This window comes from Suillus subalutaceus (assembly GCF_016647625.1).
Source record: "Suillus subalutaceus strain FC151 chromosome Unknown DFJ58scaffold_144, whole genome shotgun sequence".
NCBI classification, from domain to species: Eukaryota; Fungi; Basidiomycota; class Agaricomycetes; order Boletales; family Suillaceae; genus Suillus; species Suillus subalutaceus.
Genome location: NW_024540393.1, coordinates 95680 through 122580, shown reverse-complemented (window position 1 = coordinate 122580; position 26901 = coordinate 95680). Strand labels below are relative to the sequence as shown.

The 26901-nt window shown below is 48.5% G+C and overlaps 7 protein-coding genes across 7 annotated transcripts; 4 read left to right on the top strand and 3 right to left on the bottom strand.

Moving 5' to 3' along the window:
• Positions 1-8085: 8085 nt before the first annotated feature.
• DFJ58DRAFT_733296 (uncharacterized protein) lies at positions 8086-9507 on the top strand (the record flags this gene model as incomplete). The annotated part of the gene is made up of 8 exons (XM_041386278.1): positions 8086-8165; positions 8219-8307; positions 8421-8530; positions 8580-8773; positions 8827-8959; positions 9015-9143; positions 9193-9338; positions 9384-9507. The coding sequence occupies 8 exons, from the start codon at positions 8086-8088 to the stop codon at positions 9505-9507; spliced, it is 1005 nt and encodes a 334-aa protein (XP_041238676.1).
• Positions 9508-10523: 1016 nt separating this feature from the next.
• Positions 10524-11314, bottom strand: DFJ58DRAFT_845678 (uncharacterized protein; the record flags this gene model as incomplete). Its single annotated transcript, XM_041393181.1, has 4 exons — positions 10524-10655; positions 10697-10782; positions 11035-11046; positions 11152-11314. 4 exons carry the CDS (start codon positions 11312-11314, stop codon positions 10524-10526), a joined length of 393 nt encoding a protein of 130 aa, XP_041238675.1.
• A 739-nt stretch (positions 11315-12053) lies between these two features.
• On the top strand, positions 12054-12743 carry DFJ58DRAFT_639951 (uncharacterized protein; the record flags this gene model as incomplete). Its single annotated transcript, XM_041381330.1, has 1 exon — positions 12054-12743. A coding segment is annotated over one exon (690 nt), but the record flags the coding sequence as incomplete, so codon positions are not given.
• Positions 12744-15610: 2867 nt separating this feature from the next.
• On the bottom strand, positions 15611-16131 carry DFJ58DRAFT_733292 (uncharacterized protein; the record flags this gene model as incomplete). The annotated part of the gene is made up of 2 exons (XM_041386277.1): positions 15611-15785; positions 15848-16131. The coding sequence occupies 2 exons, from the start codon at positions 16129-16131 to the stop codon at positions 15611-15613; spliced, it is 459 nt and encodes a 152-aa protein (XP_041238673.1).
• Positions 16132-16478: 347 nt separating this feature from the next.
• DFJ58DRAFT_733291 (uncharacterized protein) lies at positions 16479-18088 on the top strand (the record flags this gene model as incomplete). The annotated part of the gene is made up of 6 exons (XM_041386276.1): positions 16479-16586; positions 16644-16685; positions 16740-16874; positions 17123-17455; positions 17505-17666; positions 17714-18088. The coding sequence occupies 6 exons, from the start codon at positions 16479-16481 to the stop codon at positions 18086-18088; spliced, it is 1155 nt and encodes a 384-aa protein (XP_041238672.1).
• Positions 18089-20412: 2324 nt separating this feature from the next.
• DFJ58DRAFT_667718 (uncharacterized protein) lies at positions 20413-20888 on the bottom strand (the record flags this gene model as incomplete). Its single annotated transcript, XM_041382641.1, has 2 exons — positions 20413-20661; positions 20709-20888. Coding segments are annotated over 2 exons (429 nt in total), but the record flags the coding sequence as incomplete, so codon positions are not given.
• A 3966-nt stretch (positions 20889-24854) lies between these two features.
• On the top strand, positions 24855-26065 carry DFJ58DRAFT_105632 (uncharacterized protein). Its single transcript, XM_041378638.1, has 4 exons — positions 24855-25223; positions 25279-25470; positions 25751-25852; positions 26031-26065. The coding sequence occupies exons 1-3, from the start codon at positions 25059-25061 to the stop codon at positions 25850-25852; spliced, it is 459 nt and encodes a 152-aa protein (XP_041238670.1). The 5' UTR covers positions 24855-25058; the 3' UTR covers positions 26031-26065.
• The last annotated feature ends 836 nt before the right edge of the window (positions 26066-26901 follow it).

The following is a 26901-nucleotide window of genomic DNA, read 5'->3' as shown; positions in this document are numbered from 1 at the left end:
TCCTCGCTCAGACTATCGACGCCCGATACTGGGAACGGAAGGGAGAGATCTCTCGAGAAGCTAAACCCACTTCATCCACTACCCCTAAGCAATCCGCTTCTGACCGGACGAACTCCAATACGTCCGGATCCGGAAATCACAAATCCGGAAACTCCCATGATCAGAAGTCTACAAAGCCATCCGCGTCCTCGAACTCGTCCGCTCCTAAAGTTCCGGATCTTACTTCCAAGCTGGGTAAGGACGGAAAGTTAACGTCCGAAGAGCGGCAGAGAAGGATGGACAAGAAACTCTGCTTATTCTGTGGTGGGCCCGGCCATACTGCTCGGGAATGCACCAAGTCTACTTCGCGTGCTGCCAAAGGCCGCGCTGCAGTAGTCGCTCCGGAAGTCAAACCGGATGTCTCTACTGAGACAAAAAAATAGTCCGCGACTCTCCTAGCTCCGTGCAGGAAGAGGGTCGCGTTGACTCTGCCTGCACAAAGGAGTTAAGACTCAACGCTGTCGCGCTCTCGGATCCGACTTCCCTCTGTCCATATGTTTCACTTCCGTTACTTCCATCCGTATCCGAATTTCCAGCTCTTGTAGATTGTGGTTCTTCTCATTGTTTCATAGATACTGCGTTCATCCGAAAACACAAAATCCCTACATATCCGATACCTACGATTCCGCTCCGCTTGTTTGATGGTACTTGTAATAATACTATTTCCGAAGCTATAGATTTGTCCGTCCGCTTTCCGTCCGGTGTAGTCACCTCTGATACGTTCTACGTTACCCCTTTGGATTCATCTTGTTTTATCGTTCTTGGATATAGCTGGCTCACCCGACACAATCCGTTGATTGACTGGGTTTTGGGCAGCATCGAATTCCGGACGACATCTCATGGAATGCCATCGACCCCTCCGACGTCACTTCCGTCCTCGGATATCCCTCCTCCGACGGAAACCATACCTCCTCCGACTACATCCGTACCCTCCGCTGATAACACTGTTCCTAATATATCCCTAATCAATGCAGTTGCCTTTTGCCGGGCCTGCAAGTTAGAAGGATCGGTCCAGTTCAGTATATACCTTCGACCATTCCGGTGTCGATCTCCGATCCGCTTCTCTATCGTCCGATCCTCCGGATCTATCCCAAATTCCTTCGGACTATCACGAGTTTGCGGATGTCTTCGACAAGGGAAAGGCTGGTCAGCTTCCTCCACATCGTCCTTATGATCTGAACATAGATCTGGAAGAAGGAACTAGTCCTCCCCTCGGAACTATCTATTCTCTATCCCCGGTCGAGCTTGCAGCCCTCCGGAAGTTTCTTGATGAAAATATTGCCTCTGGACTCCTCCGCTCCTCATCCTCTCCTCACGGAGCTCCGGTCCTATTTGTCAAGAAAAAGGACGGATCCCTCCGCCTTTGTGTGGATTTCCGTGGACTCAACCAGATCACTAAGAAAGACCGATATCCATTACCCCTCATTGCCGACCTATTAGACTCTCCGAGCCGTGCTAAAGTTTATACCAAAATCGACCTCCGATCCGCTTATCATCTTGTCCGGATAGCGGAAGGGGACGAATGGAAGACTGCCTTCCGAACGCGCTATGGCTCCTATGAATGGTTGGTGATGCCGGAAGGTCTCACTAACGCTCCAGCAGCATTCCAGCGCTTTGTCAATAGCGTGTTTGCTGATATGCTGGATGTATGTGTTATCGTATATCTGGACGACATCCTCATCTATTCCCATGACCTTGCGTCCCACAAGCAACACGTCCGAGAAGTACTCCGTCGACTCCGTAAACATCGTCTCTATGCCAAACCCGAAAAATGCGAATTCCATTCCACCTCCGTTGAATATCTCGGATATCTCCTATCTCCGGACGGCTTAACTATGTCGTCCGATAAGATCCAAGCTATTACTGACTGGCCGGAACCTCGGAAAGTCAAGGATATCCAATCCTTCCTCGGATTCGCAAATTTCTATAGACGGTTTATATTCAACTACTCGGATATCGTGGTTCCGTTAACACGGCTTACACGCAAGGATGCTCCGTGGAACTTTTCCGATGAATGTCGGAAATCCTTCGAGGAACTCAAGAAAGCCTTCACTACGGCTCCGGTGCTTACGCACTGGATGCCGGATGTTCCTATAGTTGTGGAAACCGATGCCTCTGACTACGCTATAGCTGGAATACTATCCATAGTATGTCCGGACTCAGAGCTTCGTCCGGTAGCGTTCTACTCTCGAACGCTAACCGCTCCGGAACTTAACTATGACACCCACGATAAGGAACTTCTAGCTATATACGAAGCTTTCCGGACCTGGCGACATTATCTAGAAGGCTCGGCCGAGCCTGTAGATGTTGTCACGGACCACAAGAACCTTGAGTACTTCGCCACTACCAAACTCCTCTCTCGCCGTCAGGCCCGCTGGTCGGAATTCCTCCATCAGTTCAATCTTGTCATCCGCTTCCGTCCCGGAAAACTCGGAGTTAAACCGGATTCCCTTACTAGACGCTGGGACGTCTATCCCAAAGAGGGGGATAAGGACTACGCTCGAGTTAACCCTCATAACTTCCGTCCGGTATTCACGTCCGAACAGTTAGCTTCGTCCCTACGAGCCTCAACCTTAGCAACTCCGGTTCTTAGAGCAGCTGTTCTAATGGATATTGATGACCTTCGGAAAGACATCCTGACCGCACTTCCTAATGACCCTATTGCAACCAACCATCTTCCGGTACCTTCGGATCCGAGATGGACAGTGGACGATAGGGGTTTCCTCCGTTGCGACAACCGTATATATGTCCCAGAATCCGATAACCTTCGACTTCGCGTCCTCCGTAATACTCATGATCACCCCTTATCCGGACATTTTGGTCAAAACCGAACCCTAGACCTCATCCGACGCGAGTATACATGGCCGGGTATACGCACCTATGTTAAGGACTACGTCCGGTCCTGCACTACCTGCGCCCGAGCCAAGGTTCCGAGACATAAACCCTACGGATTGCTCAAGCAACTACCCATACCGGAAAAGCCTTGGAATTCCATATCCATGGATTTCATAGAGCAACTTCCGGACTCATCAGGCTTTACAGCCATCCTCGTTATCATAGATCGTTTATCCAAACAAGCAATATTTGTTCCGACTCACGATACCATTACCTCTCCGGATCTCGCTCGTCTATTCCTACTTCATGTGTTTTCCAAGCACGGAGTTCCGTCCCATGTCACCTCGGATCGCGGTACAGAGTTTGTATCCCACTTCTTCCGATCCTTAGGAAAAGCATTGGATATGGTCCTCCACTTCACATCCGGATATCATCCGGAAGGGGATGGACAAACCGAGCGTGCCAACCAAACCCTGGAACAATACCTTCGGATATATTGCAATTATCAACAGGACAACTGGTCGGAACTACTTCCCTTAGCAGAATTTGCCTACAATAACGCTCCAAGTGCTACTACCGGAGTATCGCCTTTCTTTGCTAATAAGGGTTATCATCCGAACATATCCGTCCATCCGGAACGCGATCTATCCTCCATCCGCGCTCGCGACTATGCTATAGACCTCGACGACCTTCACCAATTCCTTAGAGAAGAAATGGCTCACGCCCAAGAAAGATATCAAGGACCTGCGGACGCCAAACGGAAACCTGCTCCGGATATCAATATCGGAGACCAAGTCTTTGTCAAGGCTAAGTACTTCCGGTCCACTCGTCCGTCTAAGAAACTCTCGGAAAAGAATCTAGGCCCGTTTGAAGTCATATCCCGTCCGGGTACCCATTCCTTTACCATCCGACTTCCCGAATCCATGAAATCCGTCCACCCCGTCTTCCATGTCTCACAGCTAGAACCATCCGTTCCGAACACAATTCCCAATCGGATCCAGCCTCCTCCACCTCCGGTCGAAGTCGACGGAGAACCAGAATATGAGATATCCGAAATCCTAGACTCTAAGCTGGACCGTCGTAGAAGACAATGCCAACTCTTATACCTCGTCCGATGGTCCGGATACGAAGGAACAGACGAAGAGACTTCATGGCTACTAGCCACGGAACTCGGAAACGCGTCCGATCTAGTCTCGGATTTCCACACTGCATATCCAGACAAACCCGGTCCTATTGCTATACAATGAATATACAAAGCGGATATACAAGTACATTAGTAGCAGAGAAGACAGATCCGAAAATCCTCAGCCATCCATCTCCATGTCCCCACCCGACCCGGATCCGGATCCGGATTCTTCAACGTCCTTGTCAGTGGCCTCAGAACGAGCCGCCTCTGTAATCCGGATTCCATTCCGGATCCCCTCAAGAAGGATGGTTTGGAACTCCCTCTGCTGCTCCAAAAACGCCTCCAAGTTAGTATTCATCCGCTCTATAGCAGTCCTACTCCCTTCCGCCGCTCCGATGCTCTGCTGGAGCAATCCGTTGGTCCGAGCCAGTTCCGCTACAATGCTATTAGCGGCCGCGACCCAGGCCTGATCATCATACTCCACTTCCACCTCATCCGCTACTACCGTCTTCATATCCGGATCCGGAGTTGGACTCTGCTGGCGCTTCTTACCCTTGCCTCTCGGGGATGGGTTCTCAGCAGCGCGCTGCCTCTTCTTAGACTTGGAATCCGTAACGGTTCCAGGTCGTCCGGGACAAGGAGCCTTGTCCTTCCGGCACGCGTTACAAGCCTTGATCTATCCGAATGTTAAGAGTCACGGATCCGAAGATTCAAGGATGACTTACCAAGGAATTGCTATCCGCATCGGACCACAGACAGGCCCGACCCTTCTTAGCGCAGCGGGTACAAGCCCCATCCTTATCCGCTGAGATGGCGCGAGACTACGGATCCGATAAGGGACGGATCCGATAGAACAAGTCATAACTCACCATTTCCGCTACTATAGCCCTGCGCCTAGCCTCCTCCGCTTCCCTTCGGGCCTCAGCCCGTTCAATCTTCTTAATCCCTGCCAAGCGCTTCCGTTCCGCCTCTTCCGCTTGTTGCTTCAGCTTTTCAGCCTCTTCCTCCTTCTGAACCTCGGCCTCAGCAGCAGCCAGCGCGGCCTGGATATCCGCCAGAGTCTGCTTAGCGGTCTTCTTAGAGCCGGATCCGTTATCAGTCATGGTTGAGATAAGCTAGTGGTGGTGAAAAAGTAGGGAAAGGAAGGAACACCCTGCGACGCTTTGGCATCCGTATATCTGTCAGAATCCGAACTCAGCAACTTCTCCCATCAGCTTCTCCATTGTCTCGCACTCATACCATCCGTTCCGGATCGCTGATTCTTGTGCCTCTAGGGATCGGCCCTAAGGGGGGGATACTGTCATATACCATATATCCGGTTACAGATCCGATGATCTGGATCTCAGATCCGATCCAGATCCGATGAACATATCCGTCGTCCGGTCCACAGATCCGCTTTGATTCTTATTTCATTTCCTGTTCATATAACTCTAACTATCGTTCATCTCCTTTCGGTATTCCTGTACACCGGTATACCGGTTATCCTTTACTTCCGCTTTGCTTACTGATCCGCTACACTTACGAATCCGCTTTTACTTGTACTTCATTCCCGGTTCATGATTCGTGATCCATCCAACTTACCAATACGCTCCACTTAGACTTTGCTTATTGATCATTCCGTTAGCTATCCGTAGTATATAAACCTTTGTATATGCGCTGTAGTAGATCAGTTCGAATATCATCTTAGATTGCACTCATTCCGTCTGGACTCTAAGTCCCTCCGTTATCCGTCCGGACTTGAGTACGCTACTCTTGTCTACTCCGAGGCTTAGGATAGATTCCTATAGTCTACATATCCGCCTCTGTCTTCGGACAGTCCTCACCCGTTAGTTTCTAGTCCGGATCCGATCCGGATTGGCCGTTACTCTATATACGCGACACTTTAGCTCTCTGAAATAAGGGGCAAGACTCGGGAAAGGGGCACAGCGCACGAGCTGAGGCCGAAGCCCTTCGGATCCGATACTACTTGAGTACGGTCTTAACACCACCTCTCTGCAGTGCATTAGCCCCTCATTGCCCTTGTCGAGTACGTGGGTCACCATTGACATCCAAGAGGCCTTTCACCGCGCATTCCAGGAAGAGCTGGACTTGCAAGCAGAGCTGATGATGGCGTCTCTCGCCACCAGGCGTAACAACTGCCTATCTGCGCAACCTTGGGCTGGATTTGCTAATCCTGCAGGCCAAGATGCACCGGCGCACAAGCTGAGATAGAGCTCTATAGCCTGGCCATTGAAAATATCCATGGATTCGATCTCTCTGACAGCAGTGGGCACAAGCTGATCAAATCCCTTTTCCATCAATTACTGATTTCATTGCAGGCTCAACAACGTCCTTCCGCCCAACCATTTCAAAATGTCTATGTGATAAAGCGTCCCTCTACAATGAGGACGTTGACAACAGCATGGGGGGATACGAAGATTATGAAGACTACGAAGACTACGAAGACTATGAAGACTGCGAAGATTGATTGGAGCTCTTTATTTTCTGATCTCGGACTCATGGACTTTTTTATGTTTCATTCCTGTCTGGTCCAGGATCACCATATTTTTTATGTTTTTGTGATCCTCCCCTAGCCTCCTGAATTATTTCTGCCTTTGTCTTGTACGTTGATTCTGTAAAACACTGTAAAACAGTGCAATTTTAACTATCTGGGTCAAATTTTGTTTTCGAGAGCAGTCGTTTCCGTCCTTCCCCAAGTCGAGCACTCTGCATGAGACTGAAGGTCCTACCAAGGTTCTACGACTATGATGCCCATTGCCCATCCCTTATTGATTGACATAGCACAGACAGTTTTATCCGAGTACATAAAACATATTACGTAATAGCTACATTCTAGTCTCCCCTCACAGTACTAGTCCCCCCTACTACCACCTACTACGACGTGCACACAACCCTCCCTACCCCGCGGTCGGTTGCTATGTACGCGTAAATTTACTGCCAGCTTCTGACGATACGCAGATTTTTCTGTTTCTAGTATCCAGTCTCGTCTTGGTGGGTACTAATTGATAATCTCCCGTCGCCCAGCTGTATTCGATGCAACATCTGTTATCTTCTGCATACCACTACATCTCGAACAACAGCATCATACTACGATAGGACCGCTGCAGTTTACTCTTGGCCCTGAAGTTCAGCATCATATTCACCTGAGCAATACTGTCAGTTGATCTCAAGGGAGCGCATATCCGACATACTTTGTGCAGGAGAGGGGGCGTCGCATGTGATTTGACGGGGAGAGTGAGTATTGACTCCATCCGGCGTGTATACTTTCAACGCCCTTACTCGATAGTTTTCCTCCAACCAACGAACTCTATACCTTAGGTATAGCTCTTCCAGCATTGAGCAATTCATCTCGGCCAACTCCAACCGCTCTTTGAGCTTGGCCATAGCGTTCACCTGGTCTTTCTCACTCTCATTCTTTTGAGCCGGAGCAACATTTTTATCCAATGTAGGATCGTCGACATCAATTTTCGATTCGCTACTCCATGATCAGCTTCGAGTGCAGCTGATGGAGTCAGATGGACTTGACGCACGATATCCCGGCGAGCTCCTCCCCACTTTCATTATCTCCTCCCACTAACTCGATCCTAAAGAATGCCTTCAGGACGTCCCTGCGCCAGGTGGATTCATCTGGCTTACTGTACGTTTATGTTGAAACTACATCCTTGTAGTTTGAAGGTTTGACTTCCGAGTTGCAGCATATTGGGTTTCGGCGGATGTATTCTGCTGGCAGCAGGCTGCAACGAGACATGCAAAGGGAGTTATATACCTCATGTGACTGCCGTGCTTTTCTAATCACTGAATTACAAACTCTCTATTTTAGCTCAAGTCAATCGATTCCGGTATGCAGCCGACGGGCGGGCCAAACTTGCGCTGGCCACACTTGCCGTCATTCGCCACCTTTTTCTGCCAATGACTTTGGCCATCGCCTGGGCGCTATTCACCGCGGCCACTGTTTGGCTGGCAACTACCATAGCCATTGCGCTGGCTGCCGGCTTCCCTGAGGCATTACATAGCGTAATTCTGGGGATAAAAGCTACTTCCGGCATCTGCGACGCCTGGGCAACTTTTCCTCCCTTTCCCACTTCATGACTACGCAGGATGCTACCTCCAGCATTCCGAGCAAACACGGCTCGTCAGCTCTCTCAATGGGGCCTCGCAAAAAGGCGTAAGCTGTCTGCACGCTGACTGCAAGCTTTGTAGACTCATCCTGTCCCCCAGCTCATCATCTGATCCGCTTGTCTCCCACGGACGCCACTTTGGTCGAACGGTATTTGCGCTATGCAATTACCCTTCCCTACTCACCAATGGTATCTTGAGACTGGAACAAATGGAAGATGTCCCATTGGAAGACTTCCCTGCTGAGTAAACATCTACCCACCTCTGTGTTCGCTATTCGCCTTCTGACTGATATGTTTGGCAGCTGAGCGGCGAGAACATCGCGTCTTTGAACAACTCATAGACTCCTACCCCGGCCTTCTGGATCGGTTGAAAGATGGATCTGAGGAGGAAATCCTCCACGTCGGAGAGCTGGTACTTTTTTTTCTTCTGTGTAGCCAGACTTGAAGCTTATCAATCACAGATTGGAAAGGGGGCCGCAGGCGCCAGAGGCAATGATACAAAGACGCTGAAATCTGCGGTACTCGACTGGATTTCCCCGAAAGGAGAGGCGATACAGCCCCATTTACATAGAAACTCCAAGCTCGACCGCGGTTTTAACCACAAACTTACGGGATCTCTTCTTTGTCCCGCCGGGTTGGACTGGCACGACCCTCGGTATGTTTTTATTTCCTGACATTGCAGTACTAATATTCTCTTCTTTGTTAAAGGACAAAAGAAGACCTCCGAAGTGGCGAGATGCTGGTCTGCGGGGATCAGTGGCCGATCTTCTTGTACGCTCACTATGTCTATGACTCTGAAGACCCGTGGTCCGGCCTGCTAAGGAGCCGTTTATTAACATGTGTGAGTGCGCACTGGTTTTTTTATATAGTCCATTTACCGCATAGTATCACAATAGGCCTACAAGCACGTTTTTACGTCTCCAAGTTCGGTTGACAAGGAACCGAAGGCCACGCGATCCGGAAACGCTCGCCTTCACGGCATGAACTCCGTTACCATAGCCTCTATGGCCTATATCGCAACTCAGGTTCGTCGAGTATCATCCTTCTGCAGCAGCACTTGACGTACCGCTGAAGGTGCGATTCACTCTCAGTTCATCTTCAGTGTTCTCGCGGACCGACACAGTTACAGATTCTGAGATGTTTTACCACAGCCTCCTCGACCTGTTAGAAGACCCTGAGGAATGTAAAGAAGTTGATGAGCTGCTGACCTGGTGGAATCGGTATGTTTATCACTCATCATGTAGCCGAGGCTGATATATTACCAGCCAAGTATTTCCTACCTCATCTGCTGCCAAGAGACCTATCAGCGCCAACAGCGCCTTATCCAAGATCCGACAAAAATGTATTGTGCTCAAACGAGCAATGAATCCGGACGTTGTCTCTTCATAGTATTTATTTAAACTATTATATCTGTTCGTATTTGTAGAATTGTGACCCAATGGCAACCTGCTTTGGCTTTTGCATCCTCGCTAGCCCTCAGAAGTGATCGCGGGACAACAGACCTACAACACCTGCTATGAATAGTGTAGCAAGAATGCCTTACTGTTATGATAAGATCGAGAGCTAACATTATGCTTACACTTGGTCGAATGAAAATAATAAGCTACCATTGCCAAGTATCAGCATCCTTGGCAGCTGTGGCACAATACAGCCTTGCATTCGAAGATTCTGTCCGGTGCAGTCATTCAGGGAGAGGATGTGGAACTCAAAATAACAAATCAACTTTGTGTGCAGTTGGCGGACCTCATCAAGGTTGGACAGTATATTAACGCACTGCCGCTTGTCAGCATAATTGTACACTTTGTAGAACCTAAATATTACAGCCAGCATCACAATCACGTGCCGAATGTCAACACCGAGGGTGTTTTTGTCGATAGCACAATGACAAACTCAAGTTACAAATAACAATCACGCTTACACAGCTTGGTGTTGTGTTATGGATACTCGGCACTCTTAGGTTGTATGCAGCTTTAGTCTAACGGAGTCCGGCCATATAAACATTGATCTGACGCCGGCGTTTATTCAGATATTGTAGAGCATAAAAGGACAAACTGTTTTTGCATACCTGTATTGAATCTCGCCAAGATTGAGTAGGATGGTAGTATACTGTCGTTCATCATCTGAATTGTGCACTTGACCGATCCAAGCATCACAGGCTGGCATCACAACCACAGTGCCAAACATCAACGTCGAGGGTGTTTTCAGTCGATAGCGCAATGACAAGCTCGGGTTGCAAACAACAATCACACTTATACGACTTGGTACTGCATTATAGATACACAGCACTCTTGCATCATAGGCAGCTTTAGTCTAACGGAGTCCAGCCATATAAAGCTTTTTATGACGCTTAGCCTAGTACTGGGCCTGGGGCACTGTTCCAACTCATTTTCATTTTCAATGTGAATTCAATGTTCGTTCGTGAACAATTGATACTTATATGGTGGCACACCCGAAATCAGTTGCCGGTCGCCTGAGGAGGCGGCGACATTCAATAGCTGGTAAGGAATTGAATCGGACAGCATTGGAGGCGTGGCCCACTAGCACAACACGAAGCTGAGTTCCGTTAGCGAAAACATACAGTGCCACACAGGATTGTGACAACTTGAAGACTTCTGAACACATTTGCAGCTTCATACATTTGAGCGCATGCAAGTAATACTAGTACTGTGAGATATCACACTGTCACATCATATCTAAACGATCAGCTGACAAATCCGGTGTAGATAAAGCACCTCGTGCACCTCGTTGATTTTCCTGAACGAGGTGCAACTGAACCGAGGTGGATCGAACTGCCTCAAAAATCGAACCGAAGCGAACTTACCTCGAGGTCACCTCACTTCAACGGCAACACTAGTCAGATCCCACAGAAGATAGGGCTGCAATGAGGCAGGGATCCGAATATTACGGGACACTCACTTTGAAATGATGCTTGATAGTACATGTTTGCATTGATGTGAATTTTGACAGGTCTTACGAGTACTGGCTGTGCCAGCAGATAAGGAAGCACAGTACGGGGTCTTTAACAACTTGCACCTTTCTTCCTGGGCTGTTTCTCGGATACCAGACGAATTTCCCTCCGGCGACGAGCAAGCACCCAAAACCGCTCCCACTCCTCATTGACCATCTTTCCGTTTTTCTGAGGCCTGTTCTGCATGCCATGACGCCGGTCAAGAAAGACCTCCTGGACAGAAGCCATATGAGGACAAGTTGTACATGCTGTATTTGCAGGCGCCTGCCCCAATTACGGATAGTATCGCACTGCAGATCCAAGTCCCCAGTAGTGCATGACGTCAACCTGAGTAGGGTACGGACGAAAAGTCAGTTGTTAATAACACTGCTAATAAAGGCGTGTTAATAACAGGCACACGACCATGGGGGGTTGACACAGTGTTAATAAGTCTATTGACCCCCGTAGTCTTGGTGAGTCGCCCTCTGACCTTCTGTCATTCCTTGCAGATCATTGACCTTCGATGTTTACAATGCAAATCTTGCAGAGAAGCAAGCTATGGTCTGGCATGGGACTCGAGTGTCTTGCAACGAAACTATCAACTGGTTCCCTCCCTCCGAGTCTTGCACCAGTTGAGCACTCAAAATGGTTGACACGAAAGCCTCAGATGATGCTATTCTTATTATTCCTGTATCAGTGCAATCAATTATTCTCCCAGATCAGAATCTGTCTGTCTCGTCATTCCTTGAATTCCCACTCCCGTCAGCTTCGATTACGACCTGCTCCACCATTGCGCGAATACTTTGACACTGACCCCCCGCCTGAGGACACCTCATATCTTGATTATCTCCGCACGCAGCCGCTTCCCCAGCTTGCAGTTCTGCACCAGCTCCTAGAAGGGGTGCAACGTGCAAGATTAGATGGTAGCCGGTCTATTGTATATGCTCATGCCGACATCAATCAATCTTTTCCATTCTGGATTCTGACGTTTTGGCGCCAAGCGTATACTCTCCTTGACATCCAAAACAAATGGCGACAGGCAGAAGCCTTCCTTACCAAACGCCAATCCAATCCAGTGGCCTCTACCTTCCATCTTGCCTTGAGCAGGTTATCTTGGTCAGGCTCCACGAAAGGTTTCTGTGACTGGTCACCCATTCATGACCTTGCAGATTTCGCATCGCAGAAATGGCTGACCGATACAAATCTGAATATGATGTTGGACATTGTATATGGAGATAAGGATGTAGCATCGAAGCATACCTTTGAAACTGCATATTTTGTGCCATTACTATTACTCGCACATGACGAGCGTGCCGAGAAAGATTATTTGACCTCGTGGGAGGCAAAACCTTTTCGCAGTGCCGCCGAGCAGTTGTTCAAGGGACACTACAAAAGCCTTGGTATCCCTTTCCATATCCACGAGAACCATTGGACTGCAGTTCTGATCAATGCGGAGGACCAGAAAGTCCTCTATGGAGACTCATTTGGCGCAGCTATTCCAAATAACCTGAAGGCAGCCATTGATTGGTGGCTCTCGCACCATTCACCAACTCCCTTGACATGGGATGATCTACAGATTTCCTGCCAGGAGGATACGCACTCCTGCGGTGTCTTAGCTGTCAATGCCCTCGCTCATTTCGTCCAACCAATGAAGTTCCCTCTATTATCATCTTCCGACACAGATATTGTGCGTTTGCATTATGGAAATGCCATCATCGAGCATGTCATCACAATTGCCATCACTACCACCAACATCTGCATCCGCGTCCATTACACCACTTTCATCTACTATACCATCACCACCAGTGTCTGCATCTGTGGTGTCTGTTCTGCCTACTATACTTAGTGCTGCCGCGGTCCGGTTCGGTCAGGTTCAGAGGCAGTTGGACAAGAACCGAGAACCGGACCCAATATTTTTTATAGCCAGCAAAAAAGAAACAAAGTCGAAATACTTGTACTGGTAGCTACATATCCAACTGAAGCTGCATGTCCCTCAGCCTCTACTGCAGCAGAAAGGTGCCCATTCCTGTATGCTCCCTTCAACAGTTGTAATGCGCTGAATGTGGAGGTTGCAAGTGCATTGCGTCGCACAGTCGAAGTGATTCCTCCGCTTGAGAATGCTTGTTCAGAGGGAACAGCGCTGCCTTGAATGGGTAAGTAGTCGCGTGCAATGCGTGCAAGTGTAGGGTATTGCAGCGAGTGAAGCTAAGAAACGGTTAAGTAGTGAACAAATGAGTCAAAAAATGGACTTACCCCCCACCAGACAACAATGTTATCAGTGTACTCCAGCGCCAAAGACAAGTAAGCGGTGAGCTCTTGCCGAGGATTGTGAGTGAGATGGTCCCTTGATTGACAGTGTCTTGATAGCCTCACGCATCCAATCATCACCATACTGCTTGCGTGCAGATTTCGTTGGTGGAGCAGATTGATCTTCAGTAGCTTCCTGACTCGGCGGTGTATAATATTTATTGAACTGTAAAATGAGATCAAAGGGGGAACAAACAGTGTAGACGAGTACTTACCACAGCCTCCAAGCGAGCCCTGCCAGCTGCGACATCTCGAGCATGCCACCGACCTTCAATATACTGCGAGCTTATAGTTCGGATCAAGAACTTAAACTATATTAGATACTATGCACGAGTCATAGAAAAATAACTACTCACCAAGACAAATGAAATACACGTCGGATTCACTCGATTTCTTGAAGTACTTGTCAACGTTCTTGAGTCCCTGCTTAATTGCATCGGTGATCGATGCATATTGCACATCAGCTGCCATGGAGTTCCATCGATCGGCGAGGCACTCCAGTGTAGGGATTGTGCGCCATGCAGTTGGGTGCTTTTCTGATGAGAATGATTGCTGAGCAGTTGCCGGTTCCTTGAGGACTTGATGAATGAGCGCAAGGTGCTTCCAATCGCCCCAGGTCAAGCTTAAAGTCATCGTAAGACTTGTTGCAAAGAGTCGGCACTTCTTTGCTTTCATCCGCGAGGTTCGTGAAATGATTCACAGCCTATTTGAATATATACATCAGGCCATTTTCAAACATTGAAAGAAAAAACTCATGTGACGTAAGATTAACATGCGGTCCAGGCATTTATATAACAAGGCCCAGCGAGTTCTAACCCACTGCAACAACTCCAGTTGAGGAACATTCTCCTCCTGGCAGGCCTTTTTGAAAAATGCGCGAGCTTGAGGCGACTTTCGGATCTGAAAATCATGATTATCAACAAGCATAGGCTAATAACAAGAGTACATACCTGCTCAATGAGTGCGAGAGCTTTACCGAGTGAATCACCAGCATCGAATGAGGTATCAGTCATCATCATCACCAGACTTCCAAGGAAGAAAGCTCTTGAGTCAAAGTGTCGAGTTTGGCGTCATTGCCATCATCAAGTGCCTGGCAAATCTTTCGCATCAGAGCAGCTTGTGGAGTGGGCGAAACTCCATCAACAAAGTGTCGAGCAGCGAGGTTCAGAATATGTTCCTGGCACCTGATGCGATGCGCATCAGGTGCCCAACGGGTACCCTCGGGATCGATTTGACGTCCAACTTCTTTCATGGCAGTGTCATTGTTGGTGGCATTATCAGAGGTCATCCACCCAACCTAAACCAGCTTCAGCGCAGATATGTAGACTAAAGACTAGACTTTACCTTATCTCGTAGTTTGTAGGTGTCAATGGCATCAATAATTAAGCGTGCAGTATTCTGTCCACTGTGATTGCCCTCAATGTGGTCAAAACTGAGTTGCTCGCAGCGTAATTCCCATTGCTGGGGTTTATCATCCGGGCTCCAGATATAATGGCCAGTAATGCTGAAGAAAGGGTCGCCGATGATAGAAGTCCAGGAGTCGAAAGTCATCGAGACCTGACTGTCCACCTTCGCAAGACGTTCATGAATGACATCAACTACAGTTAGTGCACGGGCTTTGACACTCTCTGTAAGCTTAGTGCGGTGAGGGATATCACCCTCAACAAGGGCAGGGCGGACATAGCAGAGCAGCTTGCGGAAAGCTGGTTTGTCGACAAGCTGTAATGCCTCATCTTCAGTGACGATAAGTTCCATTATGTACTCAAGGAGGCCAGCCTTGCTAAACATGGGTGGTTTTGGAACAAGGTTGCCGTCGAGGGTGGATTGCCTTGGACTACGTATGAATCAGCAACAACACAATACATGATGTGCGAGTGTAACTCACAGACATTGAGCTTTGCCGGTGGGAACCGCTCGAGGGTGCATTGTGATGCCCGCAGCGTCACAGCGTGTTTTGTACAGTTGGAAGTGATTTTTATGACTATAATAGATATCAGTAATGATTTGTTCGAGAGACTGAAGACATAAACTTACCGACTAATATGGGTGCGTAGTGTAGAGATACCACCCCGAAAGGTGTACTTGCTTGCGACTTCACCGGCATCCCTAGAAAACATTAGCAAGTACCATACATGTAGGGCTAAATACGTACTTGCAAGGTTTGCATACCCACTCTTTGTCATGGCGAGTGAAGACAGTGCGAACATCAGCACTGCGCTCACTCTTTGACAGAGTGGTTCAGATGGTGGCATCTTCAGGTTCAGCTTCTTCATCTTCATCTTCAGGTTGATCTTCAGCAGGTGCATCGTTGGTGTCAGTATCATGATCCATGTTGGCAGACTCAGCACCAGTGACATGAGAGTCATCATCGTCAGATAATGGAGCTGAGAGCTGCAACACCACCTTTTTGTAACTGATGGCTCGGTAGTAGTAGTAGATAAGGCACATGCATGTTTGCGGCTTGTTGAGCTGGACACTTGGTTAGAACAAGTGTTGTTGGCATCACGGAGGCGAGCAGAGGGCTTAGAGGTACGAATGGAGCGTCGAGCACCCACAGTAAGTGGTGCTGGTTTGCACCCAGCCTTCAGTAACACTGAGAAGGCATCTGTGGGGGCAGCCGCAGATTCGGCAGAGGGTGGCGCAGACTCAGCAGAGGGTGGAAGAGGGACAGTATCATCAGGATCATTGTAAAATACAATATCCTTGGCATCCTTAAGAGAACCATCAGCATTGAGGGCACAAGTGTCAGATCCAGACATTATGAGAGGAAAATATCACTCACCTGGTAGAGACTGCTCCTTTTATGTGTGGACAGAACTACCAGCCAGTCTCCGCCATGTGCATTGGAGGATCCTACAAAATATATCAGAGTAATATATCAGTCAGTTTATTGAGCTTAATTGATGGTTAATTGGTACCTTGAACTTGATTGGACGACCGGGAGCACAAAATGCGGGTCTCCAGACAGAATCAAAACTTAAAGATGTCGAGGATCCCAGAAGTCGTGCCCATGAGTGGGGAAGATGAGTGACCAGCCTCGCCGATATGTCACAGTCGAGGAAGCTTCAGGTTCAGGGTTCGGAACGGTTCGGGAAGGTCCGAACCCATGTTCGAACCGTCCCAGGAACCACGGACCGTGAACCTCATTTCGGTTCGGTCCGTCCAAAATGGGAAACCGTGGACCGAACCATGGACAAACCTGACCATTGGTCAGGTTCGAACCACGGTTCGGAACTGGACCGCGGCAGCACTAACTATACTACCCCACAAGTCCGGTGCACTGATATTCAAGCTCAAGAAGAAGCAAAGTCATGTGAGTTGCCAATCAACTTGATCTTCAGTCGAGTTTACTTACCCAAAAATAAAGGCGGACATGCTTGATGATGATTCCGACACCGCAGAACCTCAGTTCAGGGGGAAATTAGTAGATATTGAGCTGAAGAAGCGGAAAAATACCAATGGTAAAACAGTTGGCCGACCACGTACTAACATGCTTGAAAAGGTGACAAGGCAGTGTCACGAGCTCGGCAAGCCAAAAAAGCGACGGTATCGATGTCTCAGGGAGAACTGCAGATACAGTTTAGCTGCCCCTGCCAACCGGAAACGTCTGTTGAAACACGCAGCTTCATGCCACCGGCTACCTGTTACCCTCCGTCATGAAGTCACTGACTGCTATCTTGCGGCTTTGTGCTTAGATCCACATATGTTTCACTCATTCTTCACCTTTGATCCTTATCTCACATGAGACAGGATACGTTCGCAGTGCAATCCTATATAACCTGCTCTCTCTCAAAATCAAGGTCCCTCGCATTCCTTCAACAGTTGCACCAGATATCCTCACATCGCCAACTTACATCTGAGTTTTCAAGTACCCTCAAAATTGTTGTTGAAGCCGAGTTCAAATCCCAGCACAACCCCACTCTCAAAGGAAAAACGGCTGCTGACGTTCGTGAAGCTTTTGTGCGCCAGTTTGAGTGCTATGTAAAAGGACAGTACCCTTTCGATGTGATGGTGGATGCTGGTCAGGGCATCCTCTCATACTGGACTCACTTAACGAAGATACCTGAAGGTTGCATACTCGCGGTGAGTTTCAGCCCATCCTGACTACTCGTAACTCAGGCTTTATCTCCAGTGTATCGCAGAAAAAATTTATTCAATCAAGCCCTCATCTATACCCGAGGAACAAACAATGTCAGTATTCACAAGGATGAATACAGCGGCCAGGAACCGTCAACATGTCCGGACACTGGTGGACATGACTCAGATTCGACAATGGCATATGTATGATCCAAAGGTCAGTGTCCTATTCAGTGGCCTGTATTGACAACTCACGTCTCTTAGAAGATGGTTGAAAGACGGCACCCAGACATTTCATTCGGCAATCTCGACTCCATCATTTCAACAGGGCCCAAAGAACCAGCTGCTCATCAAAGCCACGAGCCCACTGGCAGCTATCTATCTGTGGGCACAGATGAGGAGGAAGAAATTCTCGAAGACGAAAAGGACACATGGCTCGATGAGAAGCTAGCAGCCGAACCAGCACAGGATTCAGCCTTCGACATCGAAGTAGATGCAAACCTTCGTGCACCAATTGTCACCAAAGCATTGTCTGATGAATGCAAGGAAAGTCCTATCAACGGCCTGGGTGGTGATGCTACTGAGGATGATGCTGACCTAGAGGACAAGGACACTGAGTGGGGTGGAAAATTTTGGTAGTAGCTACAGCGAAAATCGTCATTTTTTGGTCACGTGACTGTTAATAACATGTTAATAACATGCTTGTAAATAACCCTACGCAGCTGCTTGCTTTTTAACACAGGTTAATAACAGCGGGTTGACTTATTGTCCGTACCCTAAACCTGAGTGAGCGTTAAAAACGTGTGAAGATTGCAATGTCTTTGAAATACTACGCCTGTCAATCGCAATAGAGCGGTGTGTCCACGACTGTGTGCCTGCGCGTTGCGAGCAAGGCAAGAAGACTCGGAAGTGGTGAACGTTTGAACACTGAACAGCACTCGTACGCTAGGACAAAGCCCGAAATGGCTGACTAAGCTACGGTTTACACAGCTGCTACTCTGCCCCTCGCCCCCAGGATTATAATGCATGCTTGTATGCCCTTTTACAGTACTCAAGATGTTTGGTCTCAAAGAACCGTTGATAACGGTAGCTATTTTGTGGGTACAAAATCGATGGCATCCACTTCATGGACAGGGGAACTAGGCATAGAAATAAACCGCGACCTGCATAGTACATGTGTAAAAGTACTTCGCTCCAGACATCCTTCACAACCCCAAAGCTCCATTGTTCATCTGGGAAGTTTTTGGTTACTCAACCATACCACGTAGTAGATAGTTGTACAAGTCCTGCACAGAAGATATTGCAGCTTCAACTGCAGCCTGATCTACACCAGTCTTCGCAAAGGTTGCTTTTCTGTCAGGGTTCTGCAAATCGCCCAGAGCCCACTGCACCTTTTGAGTAACTATACTAACGTCTTCTGGCCGCGGCGCCGAAAAAATATTAGTTCTCGTCGCTCTCGCGAGGGCTGGTATGCCATCTATGTAGTCATCATCCCTTACGGAATGGTGTGCATGTATCCATGTATTTTTGATGAGTATCCACCACGGATGACCCTGGTCGGGATGCGAGTCGAACAGAAGATTCTTGCCCGTGGGATAGAGGCACCCGATGATCACAGTGAGGTAGAATCCGACATCCCGATCGTACATTTGAACTCCGTCAATCGTGACTAGAGAAATGCACCGCTGAAGATGGTGGTGACTGGCCAGACGTCGACGCCAATCATCATTCTTTGTCATAGCAAAGATGATGTGGATGTATTTGAGATCTCGAGAGGCGTTGGGTCCATCGTCGTGATCTGGATGCATGGCGGTGAAAAGAGCACCCGAAAGCTCGTTCAGGAGTTCTGCGTTGATACCCTCTGGCATCGAGGAACTGGTGATAGAAGCCAGTTCACATCGAACCTCATAAACAGTCCTAAGCGCGGCATGCCGGATTCGGCGAGGTCTAGTAGAGTCCATACAATGTATAAGCGACTTGATGTAGGAATATCGCTTGGCAGGGCTCCCTAGTCCACGCATCGCACTCAGTGCAAGCAAAGCATCACCTGTTTCATCGGCTTTGTCGTACCCTGCTTCATCCGCCAGATAATCAACGAGCCAATCAAATTCTTCACAGTCGGGCTTACGCCCGTCAATGTAAGACCAGCGTAAGTCACCATTCCAAATCAATGTTTCATTGTCTGGAAGTGAAAAGCAAAAGTCCAGTCCGTGGACAACCATTGTCCTTAGGGCGGTGCGTGCACTGGCCCGATACTTCATCTTCAGCGTGGTCATGTCTTCTTCCAGTGGCAGTGTCTTGTTATGGCAGTAGACATCACGGCAAGTCATGAACGCATCACGGCAAGTCGTGAACGCATCGCGAATGAAGCGACTTCGGGTTGCCTGGAATTCATAACTCCAAAAACGTTTGTCCACAAGTGCATCGTCGATTTGCACTGGTTGGATGCAAAAATGGGCCACAGCCTTGCCGAACTTTACGTATAGTTCTTCACTGTTACGATACGCCTCGAAGTTATCAAGTAAACGTTCGAAGGCTGTCGAAACATCAAGGTTCGGCAACCATTGGGTGAGAGGTACCATCGCAGCCGCAGCCTCGGCAGCTTCCTGGTTCATTGGTGTTTCTAGTATCCAGCGTATGGGGAACACTTTGTTAAGAATGTGGGACCCAGGAGTCGGTGGGCTATCCTGCCACGTTGCCAGGAAGATAGAGCCTGCACAGAAGAGAGCGACAGAAGCTGCAGTGCAGACCATGACAACGAATGTCGGGAGTGGGTCTGTCCACGTCTTGAGGCATAGCGAGACGCTGAAGAGCAGCAGCGCGACCTGCAGGAACCAAAGGAACGCCTGCAAGCAAGAGAACAGCTGCAAACGCTCTAGCTTATTCAGTTTCATCTGCCTCCGCGTGCCGCTCTCTTCTAGAGACCCCCCTTTTTTCCGAGCTGCCTCAAATGAATAAAGCCGTTGCTTTCCCACAACTGCCCCGAACGCAGCCAACATACTAAGCGCTAGGCCAATATAGGCAAGGGTCTGCGCCCAGACGGTCGAAGAAGAATAGCCCGTAGTTGAGGAAAGATTGCTGATGTCATCTACGGCACTTGGCCCGTCAACACTGACTTGAATTAGCTGCACCAAGAGGGCATTGGTAGTGTCTCCAGAGTCAGGTTGCATTCCACCGATGAATGTAGAGATGACGACTGAGAGTAGACCAGCCTGATTTATCTGTTAGACTTGATTGGTAAACATAGAAGCGAACGCACAAAATTCAGGATAACGCCTATATTATCATGGGCTCGTTCGAGGAAAGCGTCATCGTACTCATCTGCAGCTTTCTTGTAACTCGCCCAGAAATTTGATTTGACATCATTGCTGCGTTCTTCTGGAACACTAGATGACCTAAGGACACTGAGGATCTGCTCCAGGGTGATTGACCTTGACATAATATAGTCAGACACCAAATGTATCGTGCTAATTGGTTAACATTCACATATTTCTAACAGGGTCGGCCTCGATGGACACGACAGGTTTTTCATTCTCTGCATAAGGTTTGGGCTTGATATATTCCCTGTGGATCCCGTGAGTATGGGGATCAACTCAGTCTAACTTGCCACTTACTCGGTGGTCGGCGGATCGGTGTTGACAGGTGTGAGACTAGATCGTGATGATGCGCTTTGCATGTTTTGCGCTCTAGTGGACATACAGGTGGAAGAAGGGAGGGTGAAATTGTCGAAGTAAAGGCTTTCTGCGCTGCTACCAACGTTCTTATACAACTCTACGCCTGGAAGAAGTATGTTCTTACATTTATGAAGGCCTTGCGTCTCAAAAAATGAGGAGGCTCAGACTAGAAACGAGGAAGAGAAATCCCGAAAGGACCGAGGGAAAGGAATATTATAGACGCTGAATATTAGAGGATCGTTGAAACGGAGAACGAAAACGTGAGCGTGGATGGAACGGTGAATGATAGGTGAATGTGTATGTAAGGTAGATACGTACGAAAGATATTGCGGACCCCACCACATGAAATCCTGCAGGACAGAACATGCCCAGGCGTCTGATAAGCGGCGATGCGCCCATTTTAAATGTTGATTCTTAGCGCTTGGCGCTGGTATCACTAAACATTATCCTTGACAGGTTGTCGTCCAGACATCACGCATGCTGTCGCTAGAGTCGACAGTTATCAGCGTGCCAATGAGTGTCCCTGCTCCAACTTTCGAACACAAAATTAGACAGTGTGTGCGGCTCACTTGATAATGTTCAACATTGTTTTGCACCCATGGGAACTTGGCGTACGTACTAAAGATAGTCAGTTGGGCGTCAGGATCTCGCCCCAGGTGTTATGGCCGATCAACCTGGACATCAGATCCCACAGAAGATAGGGCTGCAATGAGGCAGGGGTCCGGATATTAGGGGACGCTTACTGTGAAATGATGCTTAGTACATGTTCGCATCGATGTAAATTCTGAGAAGTCTTACGAGTACCGGCCGTGCCAGCAGATAAGGAGCACAATATGGGGTCTTTAAGAACTTGCACCTCTCTTCCTGGGCTGTTGCTCGGATACCAGATGGGCATTATCGAATTTCCCTCCGGCGATGAGCACCCAATACCGCTCCCGCTCCTCGCTGACCGTCTTTCCGTTTTGCTGAGGTCTTTCCGGGTGCCATGACGCCGGTCAAGAAAGTCTTGAAATGCCGCTGGATAAGGCGACAGTGATAGTGATACAGAGCCCCGAGTTGGCAAGTGCGAGGAGAGATAGTGGAAGTGATTATCATGAAGACCTCCTGGACGGAAGCCATGCGAGGACAATTGAGTTGTACATACTGTATTTGCAGGCGCCTGCCCCAATTACGGATGGTATCGCACTGCGCAGATCCAAGTCTCCGCACTGCATGACGTTAACCTGAGTGAGCGTTAAAAGCGTGTGGCCACTGAAGATTGCGATGTCTTTGAAATAGTACGCCTGTCAATCGCAATAGAGTGGTGTATCCACGACTGTGTGCCTGCGTGTCGCGAGCAAGGCAAGAAGAAGTGTTGTTAAATGAACAGCACTCATACGCTACGACAAAGCCCGAAGTGGCTGACTAAGCCATGGTGTTACATGGCTGCTACTCTGCGGCTCTGCCGCCCCCAGGGCCATCGATCACCGATCATCTGTTATCCATCCTCAACCTTTGCTATGCTCTCTGCAAGCGTCATTCCCATTAAAAAAGACCTTCTGTCCTACATAGAGTATCACTCTCAATGGACAAAAAACTGGATTTTTTTTCAAAAAAAAAAGACCTCGATCTTCACAATTCCCGTCACAACCTCACAGGTTTTCAGCTTCGCGCTATCCCAATTTCTACCACCAGTGACAACCCATCGACCATCTCTTGATACCGCCCCATGACCGCAGATCACCACCCCTCGCAAACATCCCGCGCTTACTCAATCTCCTTGCCCGCCTTCAGATCCAATTGCCGAGTGGTCTTATCCTCAGATCCGCTGATCACTCGCTGGCCATCTGGAAAATGATATATGGACGAAATAAATTCTTCGTGACCCTTCAAAGTTATTGTTGGTGTCAGAATTGATTTTTTTTAGCGGCTGCATTCATCAACGCGGATTCGCGGAAGCCATGGCTGTGTCTGAGCGAAACCGTGAAGTAGTCGAGTATGGGCAAGGTAATCTTCGGATGCCTCGAAAGGTGCAAAGGTGAGGTCTCTTGATGTCAGTGTGTTGTATGACTGACAGTGGCAGCGGTTCGAAGATAGGCTCTCTGATAAAGCCAAACATCAGTTTATCTGCGCTGGAAGTCTAGATGAATATTTGGTGTTACAGAGAGATTAGCGCTTTAGTCGCGAAGAACTTGAGGAGCGACGGAAGCTTGAATGTAAGTGTAGTTATTGGCCTTGGGCGCCGCCTTGCATATATACACCCTAACACGGCCCCTCTGCATGACAGCTGTGCATTGTACCCTGAATTCTTCCACCACATCTACCTCTCCTCGCTTCCCGGCTCACAACCATGGCTAAAGTCACTGCCATTAAAGCGCCATTCTGTTTTCCACCATCTCTACTTCCACCATCACCATCTCCTCACCCTCGCTTAGGCTGTTCACTTTCCGCACGTTTGATGCTGAATTCTGTTTCGAGTCTGACACTGAGCTCAGTATCAAAGTATCAAACGTCATGGCGCACGAAAAGGCCTCAGCAAAACTGGTTGTGTTGGACCTTCCACCGTTTGGTGTGTTCGTCGGACGAAGAACTCGGAGAACGGGAAAGATACACCATGTCACGTTTATAGTGGACAGCATCTTCAGGATACACTTTGGGAGGGTTCGTCAGTACTATTACCGCGTTGTGATACTTCTTACTCAACGGATTACGAGAAACAGGCGGGATTAAAGATGTCGATGAGGATGCGCTTCCTCAATGTCAAGAAGTATGTTCTGATGGTGCCTTCGTCGACGGGCCTTTACCAGGTGTACGACTAGGTCAATATCAGTGTCATTTCAGTAAAGATTCAAATTTCAAGTGCTCCCACAGTAGCATAGGACTGGAGCGAGGAACTAGAACTAAGACTCACAGTTGGAGAGCCGTTGCGTGGTCTGGATTGACCACGCAGCGGCTCTCAAACCTCACGTGGATCCGTTTCGAGGTTACGTTCAAAACCATTTGGCGCTGGTATAGTACTTTTTCTATTCTACGACGCCTAACCCTTGTATTGTGTCCCAGGTACCACCCCGATCACGCATTATCTCTTTGTCAGTATCTTTAGATCGAGATGTTGTTGTTGATGTTGATCTGACGGCTATACCAAGGAGCATACATCCATGTCCACGGATCCACCAAACTGCGCGCTAGCTACTCTCAGACGAATCCGAGGTAAGCACATCTGACGACTCTTGCTCGTCGCCATCAACACGGATATTATCCCAGACCTCAACTTGAACGTTGAACTCGAAGCTCGCTCTAACTAGCACGGCAGCATACCAATACCAATATCAGTATTTGATTGATCTACCGAGTTGTATGCTCTTGTCTAAGAGAGCTTACAACTCCGTGGTGGGAGTCTTATCTCTGTCTCTGTGGCTCGCGGTACACTTTTGATTCCTGATCTTGCTGCACACTTGCTGGAGGAGATGGCTGCCTTCGACACAGACTGGGAGGATGGAGCGGTAAAGATACGCGGCAGGGACACTCATCGATCATCAGTCGATTAACTGGATTGATATATAAATAAAGACAAACAACGCTTGCTTCACTGATTACCGGTAGTGTCTGGGATATCCAATCACATGTGAAGAGAAGGGAACAAAGATGAAGCAATTTTCGTCAATTATGTAATGTTCTTAGCCCCATTCAACTTCACCAACAATATTAATGACGTCGCCAGGACGATCTACGAATTCGACGCATCGACGCTGGAGAGTCGAGACTGTTGGAGCTCCCTTTGAAGGGCACATCGACCTTATTTCCGACCTCACACTCTCACTCCTCGCTAGCGCTTCACACGACACCATCAAGCTCTGGGCTTTCGAGTCTCGCCAGCTCCTCGCTTCCTTTGATTTTCAGAAGACTTACCCTCTTACCCGACTCACGCCAACTAGCTTACACAACAAGCCCCAAAAATGACTCGGACTACAAGATCTGCCTCTGTGACACTCCACCCGACGTCCTTGCTCAGGCCCGCCTACGCATTCCTTTCAAACATTCACTGTTCGTGTGCTAACATTCCCTTACAGACTATGGCGGCGCCATTGCACGCAAAAAGTCTACCCTTAATGACACTAAGGGTGCGCATCTCATTCTTTTACTCATTACACCACTCAGCCATCGCTATCATTACAGTCTGATGCAACTCTTCGTCCTCCTGCTAGACGTCGCAGACCACCGATACCTGTCATACCTATGGAGCAGAGACCTCGACCTACAATAGACCCGCAGCAACCCTCTTTCCCTCTCCTCAGTGAATTTCTTCGCTTCTCTCCTCGCACGAACACATTACGACCTGGTCGGGATCAACCTCGTGATCCCTTAGATGTATGTCTCTTTCTCTTGTTTCTTTCGTAGTTGACTGTAATGCCGCCAACGTCGACGGCAACACTGACGGACAAATGATAATGTGGAAGAGCGTATGATTGACAAGCGGTAAGAGTAAGATAAGATCCAAGTACAGGTAGGTCAAGCTATATATATGATCCTGTGTCGTGCGCAGTGTCCAATCAGCGGTGAGACGCGTCATCGAAGGTATTGCTGTCATAGGCTGTGTCATATGCTGGGTAAGCGTCATGCTTACATTGACTCGACGATGGCACTCCAGGTCCCTGCTACATTTGCCCTACCGTCCTCCCTCTCGGGGCAGGCCGTACTTCGGCTTGATCATGACAGTCTCAATTTTATTCAACTCACAATACATAATTAAGTGCGTATTCAGTTCGAAATAAGTTCTGCACCTTCCCCCTCGAACGGAGTGGCGCGGTTCTTACGCCAGCATTTTTCCTCCCTCGCGCCAATACGCAGCTTCGGGCCACCAGTCGTTGAAGTCGCACCCGGGCGGAAGGTCACTGTATTTAAATTTCTTACTGATCTGTGCCCTACAGCGACTCGCTGCTGCCAAACTACCGGAATATAAGAAAGTTGACGATACCCGACATCCGTCTAGCCAACAGGCTACCGTATCTCAGGAAAACGACACATCTGAAATCGATTCGCTCCCAGATGTGCATTGGTGCAAAGCGTTCCTCTACTATTATTCGTGTTGGTCACATGGCAGATTGAGGATGCCTCCTCGATGGCATTGGGAGCGCGTTGACATACCCCGCCGGGATGGTGCAGCAAATAGCAGCCGTGGTAGTGCTCACGGTCGTACTTAGCTTGGTGTCCATGTCTATTGTCATTTGATTGATTCCTTTTACCAGTGGTGATTTCGGATTTCTACATTGTTGCATAATCTACCTTAGGATAGAGTTCACTAGGTAGGGCCGCCATCTGATATTTGAAACCGTCGTAAAAGCATCGTTCAACGATCCCTGTTTGGCGTAGTCTCAAACGAACTACATTAAGCAAGTAACCAAAAATGTGAACGGGGAACTGACTGGAATAAGCGGTGCAAGCGAGGAAGAGATTGACATTATCAGTGGGTGACATCCCGCAGCATTCAGAATCCTAGATATCGATTCAAATCTTATTTGTCGGATCCGACTCGGCTCACAGTACATCAACCTCTAGAAACGTATTCTAAACCGCAGACCAAATGTATCTAGATTCTAAATACATGCTCTAAGAACCTAAACATGGACAACGACCACATGGATCCATATCAGCTATATCACATGCATGAGTTGGCGGAGGATGAAATAGACGACGAAGATGAATTCCGGAGGCACGCTGAGATAGCTGTACTTCGCGCAGTCATTTTTTCAGGAGGCGAAGAATCGCGACATGAACGCCTCGGTGCCACGCAGACGAGCA

What these genes read in the sequence shown, in the direction of transcription:
- DFJ58DRAFT_105632 (XM_041378638.1), top strand. Translation starts at nt 25,059, where the DNA reads ATGACTCGGACTACAAGATCTGCCTCTGTGACACTCCACCCGACGTCC. An exon ending in TACCCTTAATGACACTAAGG is followed by an intron (nt 25,224 to 25,278) that starts GTGCGCATCTCA and finishes CTATCATTACAG; the next exon opens with TCTGATGCAACTCTTCGTCC. An exon ending in AACCTCGTGATCCCTTAGAT is followed by an intron (nt 25,471 to 25,750) that starts GTATGTCTCTTT and finishes ATGGCACTCCAG; the next exon opens with GTCCCTGCTACATTTGCCCT.